At 42.7% G+C, this 14,136-nt stretch overlaps 1 protein-coding gene across 1 annotated transcript in view; it reads left to right on the top strand.

The window, feature by feature from the left end:
• The first annotated feature begins 4,560 nt into the window (after positions 1-4,560).
• The window catches only part of LOC147748522 (cytochrome P450 2D15-like), a 369,523-nt gene continuing 359,947 nt past the window's right edge, over positions 4,561-14,136 (top strand). The window contains exon 1 of the mRNA XM_086962816.1: positions 4,561-5,152. Within this exon, the coding sequence (XP_086818942.1) occupies positions 4,943-5,152 (210 nt within the window). The 5' untranslated portion in view covers positions 4,561-4,942. The remainder of the gene's footprint in view (positions 5,153-14,136) is intronic.

Below are 14,136 nucleotides of genomic sequence, written 5' to 3'. Positions count from 1 at the left end.
GCATAGTAGAGAAAAAAACAATGGACTATATTGTGATCGAAGTGACTGGCAGTGGCTGAGACTTTTATTGACATTCCATGCATCCTCTTTGGTTTTCAGGACTGGATGAAAGCCCCTTATTAATAGTTGACCAGGCTTTGCAGCAGAGACACCAGGAGGCCCAAATTCAATTGATCGGATACCACTTTCTCTGCTAATTCCAACCATTGTGAGTTTTTAAGCCGAAAGAGGGAATATGTGCTTGCACCCAGATTTACTGGGTGTTTTATCATGCAGAATTTCACAATTTCAGTGAAAAATGTCATATATTTTCCGTCTGGTCTAAGCGGCTGAAAAGAGTATGTGGGACTGCTGTGTGAGGTCAGGGGAATCACATGTTGCGGTAGTGGTTGTGCCTATCAGAGGGGGGCATTTTATGCTCCCCAAGACTGCAGCAGTGAGTGGACAGACTCCGGGCATTGCTGCTGCCTTCAGCCCCTGTCCAGTAGCAAGTAAGTAAGTAAGTAAGTAAATGTTTATTGTTTAGTTAATTAAACCCTTAACAATATAAAAGCCTTATGTTTATACAGAAAAGATTAAAAATTGAATTACACACTATAATGAATGAATGAATGAATGAATGAATTCTTTATTGTTTGGTTACTCGAAACCATTACATTAAAAAACAGGGTATAAAATTACAAAAGTTAAAACCAAGGAAGTGTCCCTGGGCGCTGATAGAGACGGTGAATATGGTTCATACACACTATATTCATGTCATCATTTTATCACTGCTTACCACACAAGAAATTACATTGTTAAAATTCAGTAGCCATAAGTTTGTCCGTTTTTCATTGCCCGAATTCAGACCCTTTTAACAGAGTTTTGGAAAGACTTTGATGAATTTGATCAGTCTATCATTCAGGTGTGGGTCCGATGGATTTAGGTATGCAGTTATGGCTGCTCTACATGACCTAATGCTTCTCACATTAAAGCTTTGTTTGAGGAGAATGGCTCGCTCTTTGTAAAGTTTATTACATGTGCAAATTACGTGGATGAAGTCTTCTTTATAGTTCTCACACAGCCAGCATGAATTAGGACCTCTATGCACCCAGTTTGGCTGATCCGCCAAAGATGGTAATTTTCCAAAACGTAATGCCATTAGTTGTTTTTTTACGCCAGTTGAAAATGTCAGATTCAAGTATGAAGCCGGTGCAAGAGACTTATAATTGTTTATCACCATCCAAGTGTGCAACCTTAACCTAAAGATATTTTTATCAGTTTGTGCTGAGTGGGTTTTAGCTGCTTTATTTAATACTTGTTTAAAAGACTGATACAGCAGATTTTTATTCCATAAGTCATTAGTACAGGTTCTTGAAAGAGATTTACTTAAGTATTGATTAAAAGGCGAGTTTCTGTCCTCGTCTACTTCCAGTAGCAGTTTTTGAATGCACGGTGTCTCCAGGCATTGACTTATGCATAGATACATGTAGGAAGTTGTGCACAGGTACCCAATTGACTAATCCTGTGTTTGAGATAGTTTGTTAGTGTGATGTTTGGTGTGTAAATTGATACCTGTAGGCGTGTTGCTCTGTCTGCATATGTGCATTCATGTGTGATCTAGGTCTACATGTTCAAACATTATGCAAAAGCCAAACCTATTGACAGGGCAACTAGAATCATGCAATTGTGTGGAGTTTTTTTCGCATAGTTATAGATTTGCTGCATTTGCCACATGATTTATTATCTGCTGTATGATCTGCAGATTTTAACACAAAAGTGTGTTTCTAGCTCAAACGGTTCAAAAGTTACAAAAAATGCAGCGACAGGTGTTGCTGTGCAGTGTAAAGGTGGGCTGGTCATCCTTCTGTTGTGTATTGCTATATGTTGTAAACTAATTCCCTGTTTATCCTGTTCTCTCTATGACCTTTATTCTACTCTATGCTCTCTCTTTCTTGTTCTAGAATTAGCATGTTTGCTTTGTGTCTCCAGGTTCTGCTTGGGCAGTTGGTTGACTGGTCAGCAGGCGCTGGTTCCTTTACTGCTGTGCTCTTAAATAAATCTCCTTATTTACTGCCACTGACTGAAGGAGCTTATTTACAACATTTTGGCGACTTGTGCCTGCTGATCCTTGAATTCTGCTGTCTTACAAGGGACTTACGAGCAGTTCACAGCAAGAGCAGCGTTTATAGCAGTTGGACCTGGCCAGAACGAACCCAGTTATGTCTCTCTAATTTTCATGTGAAGATTGAGGCGTCGGAAACTAACTCGGCGAAATCCGAAGCTATTTCTGCTAATGTAAGGAAACTTATCTCTTCAACCGCTCACCTGTGAGTATTCTCTTGCTGTTTCCTAGCAACGAGTTGAAGTTCTTGTCCTCCATTCCTTCTCCTGTTGTCGGAGCGAGCGTGTGACGTTGTTTCTCAGCGTCACGACTATGCATGTGTGTCAAGCCTTGCTTTCACATCGTGGCCATTTTGGGTAGCAGTCGTTCTGACGGTGTGCGTGTGACATCACGCGGAAGCATTCAACGTGCGTGTCAAGCCTCCTTTTCATGCAGCGGCCATTTTGCGGCAGTAATTTTCTTCAAGTCCAACTTTCCGACTGTAACGGATCACTGTGTACCTCGCCTTCTGTTTCGGGAGAATTTTCACGAGTGGAAGAGTAAACTTTCTGTCTAAAAGGAATTTATACTTAACTTTGCTTCTGATTTTCTCCTTCATATTACTTGGCCATGGCACAGAACATTAGTATAACATTGCCTCCATCGCTTTTAAGTGAACCGGGAAATCCTCCGGTGCAATGGGAGGACTGGTTTATTATGTTCGACAACTATTTGGAGGCTATTGATGGCCAAGAGTTTTCCTCCAAGAGGAAAAAGGCCATTTTGTTGAGTACTCTGGGGAAGGAAGGACAAAGAATTTTTAGGTTTTTGCCAATTGCTTTACAGGCAAATGGTCAAGCTAGTCTTGATCAGTATAAGGAAGCTATCTCTAGTTTGGAGGTTAAGTTTGCTAAGGAGGAGAATCTTGTGATGCATCGATATAAATTCTATACGCAAAAACAGAGATCGGAAGAGACTATTGATGACTTTGTTACCCGTTTGAGGGAGTTGTCAATAAAGTGCAAGTTTGGAACAATGACTGAGGAGCTAATACGAGATCAGCTTATAGTGCAGTGTAATAGTCGCAAAATTCAGGAAAGACTTTGGGCGGCGAAAAATCCTACACTTAAGGTCGCAATTGAACTTGCACAAGTCATTGAGGAGTCTGAGAAGTGCATCAGAGTTATTGAAAACTCCAAGAAGAAGCAATTAGAGCAAGAAGTGTCTGTAGTTTCGGATAAAAGTGGAGAATTTGATTCTGATTCTGGCATAGATGATTCGGTTGCAGTGATCAAAAATAAGTTGAAAACATACCCTAAGAAGGGTTTTTCTTCAAACAAATTTTGCAACAGATGTGGGAGCAACTCGCATTCTTCTGAGGCCAGGTTCTGCTTCGCAGCTAAGAAAGAGTGCTTAAAAAGCTGCAGGATTGGACATTTTTCAAAGATGTGTAAAGCAAAGAATAAGCAAAAGGTTGCTGTTGTTGAAGACTACTCTTCTGACAGTCCTTCTGTTGCTGAAAGACTCTTAGTAGTTAGTGACTCTGATGATGCTTCTCATAATTCTTCTGTTAGTTCTTCAAATGAAGAGAGGGGTAGTGGTTACATGCTTTTATCTCAAGAGTGTGTTCCTTTTTCTCCTCCTTCGGACAGGTCTTGTTTTGGCGGTGGTGATGTCTCGGATTCTGGTTCCTCTAGTTTTCGAAGCACCATCATTGATTCCTCTCCTTCTCTACCTCCTTCTCTTTCCAGTTCTAGTGTTTCAAGGTATCGTAAACCACCTGTTTATCTCAATGATTATTTTTGCAATTGATGTGTTATTCTTTTGTTTATAAAGATGGAATATGTGTTGTAAACTAATTGCCTGTTTATCCTGTTCTCTCTATGACCTTTATTCTACTCTATGCTCTCTCTTTCTTGTTCTAGAATTAGCATGTTTGCTTTGTGTCTCCAGGTTCTGCTTGGGCAGTTGGTTGACTGGTCAGCAGGCGCTGGTTCCTTTACTGCTGTGCTCTTAAATAAATCTCCTTATTTACTGCCACTGACTGAAGGAGCTTATTTATAACACTATATTTGGCTGTTAAACTGGTACTATTAAGGTGCAACCAATGCCCAGTGTTAATGTGTACAAAATGACAAAATATTGAAGTAATATTATCACAATATGTGCTGTAACTTGCCCTTTCTTGCTGCATAATCTACTCAACTCTGCTGCACAATGTGTCTCTCCCCTGCTGCCTAATTCCAGTGGCCCTGCCTATTGGCTAGGTCAATGCTTGGCTCGCCAACATCAGGTGCTGACAAGCTGTTACTGACTCCGCTGGTTTACACTACCCCACCTCTTTCCTTCCTTTCATGGCCAATGGGTGAGTGATTCAACAGTCCAACAGAACACGTTCCAGCAGAAACACAGAGGTAAACAGGGGGGAGAAGAGCAGAGGACATGTGTATAACTGGAAGGACACGGGGGTGAGCCGAGGACAGGAGAGAGAGGAGGCTGAAAGGTAGAGGCTACATACACCTGGGAGGAGACAAGAGAGGCGAGGAAAGAGGGAAGAGATAAACAGGAAGAAGCTACAATTAACTGGGAGGGGAGACAGAAGGGGGAGGGCAGGGTGAAAGTAGAAACTGCATGAAACTGGGAGGAGCTAGGGAAAGCGAGAAGAAGAGATAAAAGCGTGGAAGTGGTGGAGGCAAGAAGGGAGAGGGCCATCACTGGTGCGGACAAGTGAGAAGGGGAGAGACGCGGAGCGGGAGGAGACTAAATGTAATAAAGGCACTGAAATATAAAACAGGGCGAGACGAGTGGAAAGGAGAGACAGAGGTGTACTTTTTTGGTAGCGGCTCGGAGGTAGCAAGCATGGGTCTGCTCTCAGCGCCCTGGTCCCTTCTGCCCTCGGGTACCTTCCTGACGACGCTGGCCCTCTTCTTCAGCGTCTTTGCGCTCATCCTTGACTACATGAAACGCCGGAGGAGTTGGAGCCGCTACCCACCCGGACCCAGCTCCCTGCCCTTCGTCGGGAATATTTTGCAGGTGGATTTCAATAGTCTCACCAAATACTGTAGTCAGGTAAGTCTGGTTTTAGAGAACGCTTTCAGCCAACGCATGTTGTTTGAATGTGTTGTAAAGTGAAGCGCAGGAAGAAGAAATACATATAGCAAACCATTGCATAAGTGCGAAACGAGGCGCTACCTCTCTGTCAGTTGTGGTACTTTCTTTTCTTATGCCAGGTTCCTTCTGACGGTATGTGGTGAGAACACTACGCCACAAATCACCTGTGATGTGTCGTCACAAGCGTCTTATGACGTCATAATGAGCCTGTGCTCCATGAAAGCACAGGGCTGTGAGGGAAGGAAAGCAGCAGCTGCCAGAATACAGCACGTGCGCTGTGAGCACAACTCGGCGCGAAACAAAAATTCCACATACTTGTGTGGCACGGAGCGCGTGTTCTTGTGCCGGAGAATCACAATCTTTCGCCAACTCCGAGGGAGGGAGGAGCTTGTCCTGACGTCTTCCTTGTGGCCTGACCCTGAGGAAATCGATTGCGGGTTGGGCCAAACGTTGCTAAAAGGTATTTAAGGTAGGAGCACGGGACGGGACTTATAGAGTGGGGAAGGGACAGAGAGGCGGCTGTAGAGAGCAGTGAAACAAAAACATAGTTATTACACGGTTCCAAGTCGTTTGTGACTTTTTATATTAATACTGATTTTGTTCAACCCCACAGAAAATTGTATTCTGGGATATGTTGCTTTGCATCATAATCTCAATAAATCGGCCTCGCCTTAGAGAGAGCTTTTTATCGGCTTTGGCAATGATTTTAGCCACACTCTGCGGCATGGCTAAACAAGCACTGGCATAGCCAATAAGTCTCGACTTTGGGATCTTTCAAGTGTTTAGCCATGCAACAGGTGTTGTTGCACCAAGAATATTGTGCTGCATAACTAAATACTTAGAAGGTCCCAAAAGCGAGACCTATTGGCTATGCCAGTGCTTGTTGCGCCAAGTCACTTGGGGTGTCAAACAGCGTCTTGCTGGAAAGCCGCCGCTGAATCGAATCGATGCAACAGAACGTGCTAAACATACCCTGCCAAAACGAGAACTAATTAATTAGGAACATAAAAAGAAAGCAACGAGCCTCTACCTGACACTGCGCTGAATTCACACCACTTTATTTTGGGGGACTGAATAGATTTAAAACCCGTCAGTTAGGGTTCGAATCCAGTGATAGACAAACTTGGGTCTTGCGTCAGTGTAGTAGCGCTAAGTAAGGGGAGGTGAGGTAAGGGATAACAAGACCGGACATGTACATCACTACCAAACGGCACAGCTGGATCAGCGAGTTTGAAATCAAATAAAGCACGTGATCGCCTTATATAAAAAAATTGCAAATGGTCACAAAGCTGTAATACATTCTCTAACCCCAGAACGGCGGCCTCAAGAACTGTGAAAGGCAAGTCTAAAAGCTGAGCTCTGCAACACTAAAAAGAGAGGCTGATGACTGAAAAACAACAGATAAAAAAGGGCCTCGGAAAGAATTAACTGGCTCGTTATGCTATGGGAAATCAGATTTGGCATCAAAGTGCGAAATGCCACACATAGCGCTGACAAAGGTTAGATGAATAAGAGATATGAATGCGGCTAGCATAGCTGTGAAGTAGCAGTAAGTACTTGAAGGAAAGGCCTTCGCCCCAAACAAGGCATAACAAAACTCGGCCGCTGGGAGTAATCTATTTTTTCATTACATGGAATGTCCCGCGCGCATTTTCCACATTTCAAAATGCATTAGGCCGCAATTTCCAATACCTTGTGCGCGCTCAACGGAATGTCGAAGTTTTTTTCCATAAAGTTTTCACTAATCTTGAAATTACTTATCAAAATGTATGAATATAACAGTCCTGTAAACAAACAGTTAACGACAGCCAGACAGATAACAACATCAAACGTGAACCCAAACAAGCACTAAAACACCTGGGTCGGGAGGAATTCCTGCAGGAAATATAGCGGGAGAGCCAGGAAGATAAATGAAAAAGCAGAAAAGGTAGAAGGAAAGAGAACAAGCTGTAGCCCGGTGACTGACGAGGAGGGAGGGGGAGAAGTGAGGGGCTAGTGAGAGCAAGAGAGCAGGGGGTGGAGGGGCATGGAAATGAAAATGATTTGCACGCTGTAAGGGTTGTAAGGCTTAATGAGCCATGACGGAAAGCCCGATGGCGGCTGTGCGCGTAACCACGCCGCTTAACCACAAGCTTTAGGCCACAAGCAAAAGTGTGTGGTCGGACTTTTTAAAGCCCACTTACTAAATGCCTCGCCAGAGCAGTGCATGCGCTGGCTCAGGAAAGACCTAAAAAATAATTTAAAAAGAGCTATGATGCGCCCAGAGTTAAGGGTTTATGTAGGGGGCTGAGAGAGCAATCTGACAACAGAGGGTTGGAGGAAGAGGCTGCAGTTGTCATTAGAGAGGGAGCAAGAAGTGCTGGGGAAGCAAACTGAGCGTCTGGTAAAGCAGACTGACAACGTAGGATAGGCAGGAAGGGCTGGGTAAGTAAACTGACAATGGAGGGAGGGCAGGAGGGGCTGGGGAAGTAAGCTCAGAGGCAGGGAGAGCATATTGACAATGGACGGTTGGCGAGGGAGCTAGGGAGGTAAGATGACAATGGGGGATGGAAGGGGATGGGAGAGCAAGCTGACAATGGAATATGGAAGAGCAAGCTGATAATGGCAGTTGGGGTAAGGGCTGGGGCAGCAAGCTGGCAATGGAGGGTTGGCAGGAGGGGATGGGACAGCAGGCTCACAACTTACAGGGCTAGGGAACCAAACGGACAATGGAAAACAGGCAAGAGGGATGGGGAAGCACACAATCAACAGAGGGTGGGCGGGATTGGCTGAGGAAGCATACCAGCAATGGAGGGTGTGTGGGCGGGCATGGGGATCAAACAGAGAAAGAGATGGTGGACAAGCAAGACCAGAAAGAGAAACTGGGCAGGGAAGAAGGAAGATGGCAACTGAGGGAGGGCAAGAGAGTAGAACGCAGAGGCGGGAGGAGTACACAAGCGAGACAGCTGAAAACACACAAATACTTTTGTGGAGTGCTTAAACAAGCAGCAGCTGAAAATGAGCAGTGGCAGGACTCAAGCCAATGCCTACTTTCTGGACCACTTAGACCATGAATGCCCTGTATTTGGACCTGAGCTGCCATGATCCTTTAACTTCCTTCAATCAGTATGTGGGCAGAAAAACAAGCTTGGGAATGACACATGTTGATAATAGGAAGAGGTTGGGAATGAGAGAAATATCTATTTAGTATAATGAAAAAATGCTTCCATCGGGCCATCTACCTGTCTTTGCCTGCTATGTTGAAGCCCCTTTTCCCTTAAGAACGATTCCCAAGTTCATACTCCATAGTTCCCATCTTGTTCTGTTTTAGCATCATCAACATGGGGAGAGCTGTCAGTAGCTTACATTCTTTTTGTGCAAGACATTTTTCAAACTGAATGCTAACAATGACACCCAGCGACACAAAGATAGTTCGCCCGCTGACACCATCCAAATGACCTTACTCTTATCGACCTGATCTGTCTTTGGTCATTGCAAACCATCCCCTTCTTTTTTTTTATAACCAATTTTATTGAAATTGTGGTGACAGAAAAAATACAGCACTGTTCAATTCCTTTTGGCGCATAATGCATTAACATCACTGTCACATTTATTAGCATGCAATACACAATATAACATACACATTCCTGACTAATCTCGCACCATGGTTCATTCTCTCTACATTACCAGACCCAACCATTTTCTCCACACCCGACCATGTTTAACTGGGCACCCCTGGCATCATACAGTGGCGTTTCTTGTGTGGCACATTAATCTAAGCCTTTGCGCCATTTGACTACGCTAGGTGGGGCGGGGTCTTTCCATGAGGCCGCAATTTCTCGTTTGGCCACCATAATGGCTGTGTCCAGGAAGAGCTTGTGATACGAGAGCGCCTCGATAACTGTTTACTTATACCACAATACCGGAGGGACCACATTTTCGTTCTCCAGGTATGTTGTTTATATAGGCATATGTCTAGATTGTCATGCTATTCCCTTTCCAAGTTCTAGCCACAATTATACTAGTAAACCTCTAACATTTAGGCTTCTCTAGTGAACCTCCCCTGACTTGCAGTTTTGTTTTTATCATTACCGAGTAGGATATTTCATAATTTAATATATAAGACTTTGATCGATCTATTGCCATTTATAACACTTGCCTGATGCGGATATTCACTCATTACCCATGGATTATCTATTCTTATTCACTTTAACATCTGATTAATTATGTTGCTTTGCAGATTCACACTCTTTCTGAATCCCCCTGGGTCACGTGTTCTCACTCGTGTTTCCCCACTATTTGGATGACTGCCGAGCTTGACCCTATTACAATTGACACATTCTCTGGATTACTCGTGTGCTCGGATGAGTGTTTCTATTTCACACTCCCTTTCCCCTAGCACTCCAGTTATTTGTTTGTGAGATATAGTAGGACGGGCTACTCCATTAGTATTTCATCATCATGTACTTTTCTTTGGTCCTAGATACTTTTTGGACAGGTGCAGTTAATTATCATACAATACGGAACTATAGGGAATTTAGTCACTTGCTAGAGAGACATAGAGGGCCGGGTGTGGTATTCTATGGTTAAGTCATTTAGAATCTATGTGGTCATTGTGGAATGTCAGGGGCGGTAGAATGAAGGGGAGTTACTGAGGGAAGGAGGTGGTTATTGCTGTTGTCTGCTGTGGCTGTTAAGTTGTTCTTCTACTTGAATAAAACCTACTTGGAACTACATTTCATCGTCGACCCATTTACTACATATATTTTGGCGACGTTTGGGATCTCAAAATATCAAGATAAGAAGGACAACGCTCACATATTCTTTATTGAAGACTTCACCGTGTTTTCTATTCAACAGGAGTTGCATTGAACCTTTGAGAAATTATTCCTCGACTCTTTGGTAACGTACTCTTGATGCCGTTTACTTCATTTTTGTTTTGTAAATCCTTGGAAAACATATTTCAACTTTGTGCTCATGCTGACAGTTTGAAATATTGCCATCTTAAACTATTGCTTCCAACTTTGCCATCTCTACATATTCAAATTTTTAAAATTTTGATTTTTAAACTTTACTCACTGTCCTCTTACGGCCTCAATCTACTCTTGGTTTGGATGCCGTTTAGTGAGTGCATCTTTCGAAAAATACTGCGAGCATGACTCCAAATTCCCTGCATGCGACATCTTCTATTGTCCTCACACAAAAACGCTGACGTGCACTCGCCAAGCATTGTGGGAGCTAGATCGCAAAGCAATATTGGAGTCACCTTTCACCTAAGTGACGCTCTGACGTCATTTGCGTGCCGCCATTTTGGATATTTACACTTCGACTCGTATTTTCAACCGGAAACAAGTTTGGCATGTCATTTCTTTGACGGAAGATTAAATAGTTCATTTACTCTATACTCCAAGGTATTTCTTCATTATTTTACTTTATTATTGACCTTTTTAAAGCAAAGAGCACTCCATTTTCTGTGTGAATTGTCGAATATTGCAGCTACTCCTCATTTCTTACAAACAGCTGGCGATCCTAACATTGAGTGGGATTTATGGTTCCCAATGTTGGTGGCATATGTTGATGAACTTGAGAAAGATGGTTGTTCTGCAAAGAGAAAATTAGCCCTTTTAAGACATTGCTTGGGGGGTGCAGGCATCAAAGAATTTGACCATCTTCCTCCCATTGATGATGCTGGTGATATTGATGTTTTTGAGAAAGCTACCAGACAAATGAAAATTCGTTTTGGGAGAAAAATAAACACAGTCATGGAAAGATTTAAGTTTTATTCACGTGTCCAGAAACAAGATGAATCCATCGAGGATTATGTCTCCGCTCTACGTTCTTTAGCGTGTTCTTGTGCATTTGAAACAATCTCTTATGAACAAGCTCTTAGAGACCAGATTATGATGCGAACAAAGAGCAAGAAAATTCAAGAGAGACTTTGGTTAGGCACAGAATCTTCACTCACCGCTGTTATTAATATTGCTAAGGGAATCGAACAATCAGAATTATTTGTGTCAGAAATTAGAGGTCACGGACCTAAACAACAAATTCCCGAAGCTGAGGTTTCTTTAGTTAAGAACCAAACGAGTTCAAATTCTTCTGCCAAAGGTTTATTTAAAAAAGACAGTGACAAGAAAGTTGTGGATAATAAGAATTTTACTGATAACAAGTTTTTTCAGAAAAAAAATATTTCATGTTATCGTTGTGGCAGTTCTAACCATTTTGGTAATTACAGAGGGTGTCCTGCTTGGGACAGAGTATGTGTGAAATGCAAAAGAAAAGGGCACTTTGGTAATGTCTGTCGTTCTATCCAAAAAATCCACTATATTTCACAAGAAGAAGAAGTTCTTCACAGTTTTAACTGCATTCTCTCTGTAGATGAAGCTGAGCATAAAGAATTTCCCTCTTGTCCCATTTTAATTGACAACGAATCAATTGAATTAATGATAGATTCCTGTTCATGGTATACTATCATTGGTTTAAAGTTGTTCAATAGTTCATGGGGAGACAGGAAATTGCCAATTCCTGATATTCAACCTGGAGGTTACACTGGACAAAAAATAAACCTGGAAGGTTTCTTTTGGGCTACTATTCAACTCAGAGATAGAATCACCAATGGGAAAGTTTATGTAGCTACTAAAGGAGTAGCTATTCTTGGGTTGCCACATCAACGTGAACTGGGAATTAAACTTGATCCCAATGCCAATCCTCCAGTATGTTTAATCGATTCCAAAGTAAATAGTGTGGCCGAAATGAATTCATGTGAGGTTTTGGAGGATTCACATTTCGTAGATAACATTAAGATGAATTTTCCTGATGTCTTTAGGGACACACTTGGGAAATACTCTGACTTTAAACACAAAATCATTCTCAATGATAATGCAATCTCAGCCAGGCACAGAGTAAGGAATGTCCCATTAGCCTACAGGAGTAAACTTAGAGAAATTTTAGACGACCTGGTGTTGAAACAAATTATTGAGTCCATTGAATCATCCCCGTGGGTCTCTCTCATTGTTTTGTCACTTAAAAGTTCAGGAGATCTCCGTTTATGTGTGGATCTCCGCAGTTTAAACCAAGTAATATGGGTTGATAAACATCCCCTACCAAATATTCATGAATTAATTTCCTCTTTATCTGGTGCTACCGTATTTTCAAAAATTGACTTGGCCAGCGCATATCACCAGGTGGAATTGCATGAAGAGTCTAGAAAGTTAACTGCATTTGTTACTCCGGAAGGCATGTTCCAATATTTGAGGATGCCTTTCGGACTTGCTAGTGCTGCTTCTATTTTTTTTTTTTTTTTTTTTTTAAACCTTTATTGACAGTTATAATTATATAGTAGCAAGCATACAACCGCCAGGGCCGGCTGTCACCAATATAGACAAGTGCATAGGATAGTTCAGTTACACAGCGCTTCAGCCGGCAACCCGGGGGTCCGGCGGCGACTAAGCTTACATGTCATATCTATGCATATTGAGACACAGGAGAAATAAGGTTTTTTCTTTTTTGTTTTATAAAAAGGAAGCCAACAAAATAAATAAAAAAGAAAAATATCAATAACTGACGAGGCAAGACAGGAATTATACACATGAGTGATCCCTCCGGGAGGGGGAGAACCGCACCTAAAAGATTCTTATGTAGCAGCAGATGAAGCTTAAAAGCTATACAAAGGGGGGGTAGGGGGGGAGGGGGGTGAGAGCTAGCAATCAGTGTATCAACTAAAGTCAGGACCACAGAAGGAATATCAGGCTAAGGGGATTGCAGCACCTCCGGTGGATTTACAAAAGGGGGAGTGCAGATCTCTCCGCGATACTGATTCCACTGGGTCCATATCCTACCCCACTTCTTGGGTCTACCTCGTGCGACATACACCATTTTTTCTCGAAACATGCACCAGTCCATGTTCTTTGACCAGGCAGACAGACTGGGCGCCCTCGAGGACCCCCACAGTTGTGCAATGTCTCGTTTGGCGACCATATTTCCTAAAGTGGCCCATTGTGTCTGAGCCACGTTATAGTCGTTGGGTTCCCACACATTCAGCAGACACCTACGGGCCTCAGGCAAAATTGAAACTCCCGTTACCTCTTTCATGACGTCATGCACTCAGCTCCAAAAGGATACTACCTCGGGGCATTCCCACAGAATATGAAGGAAGGTATATATTTAACAAGGTTTAGAGAGCAAAGGAATTTTATCCACTTGGGTGGACGGAAGGGTACTCCCAATCCCCTGGTTAGGTAGCTATATAACAAATTTAAGGAGTACCACCAAAGATGAGGCTAGACAGCCAATATTGGTGGAATGAGACACTAGTGTGAAAGAAGAAGTCCTTCTTTGTTTTTAAGGAACCCCTCACTCACCCACCTGGTCGGTGACATGCTTCATCATCGGGGCCACCTTGATAGCCGAGTGCCGCCAAGGTGTGCTGCGACACCTGAGATACAGTGGAGCGGGTATGTGAGTGATGAATGTGAAAAAAGGAAAAAAGTCAGTGAGTTAAAAATTGTCCTGGTATGACTTATCCAAATATTATTTATTCTAAGGCTACTGGACAATGTTAAAAGCAGTGTATGTCGATACAATAAAGGCTTTAATAGGACCTAGTGTATCTGTGGTATGTGTTAGGTCTACATGTTTCAAACCAAAGTGGGAGTTACCGGTTTTTCTTCAGGACCAAAAGGATGTAAAAGGAGTTGGGTGGTCAGGGTACACTAACACCCTGCCATACCTGCAACCCTTTCAGGACCCTAAATAGCGAATTTGCTAAGTGGGTAAAAGTAAATTGCAACCCAAAAGTGGTTACAATAAAACTGCAAAAACCTGTGAAAAAAGAGAGGATCATAAGTCACAAAGGTTCTTTACATGCCTGTAACGTAGTGAAGTGACGTAGTCCGCTCTATCTCTGAGTCATTCCACATCCATTTATTGCGAATTATCCATAGTGCGGTGTATCAGCATGAATT

The sequence above is a fragment of the Lissotriton vulgaris genome, chromosome 1_1 (genome assembly GCF_964263255.1).
Source record: "Lissotriton vulgaris chromosome 1_1, aLisVul1.2, whole genome shotgun sequence".
In the NCBI taxonomy this organism is placed as follows: domain Eukaryota; kingdom Metazoa; phylum Chordata; class Amphibia; order Caudata; family Salamandridae; genus Lissotriton; species Lissotriton vulgaris.
Note: the sequence above shows the minus strand (reverse complement) of the source record. Positions and strands in the feature narration are given on the sequence as shown.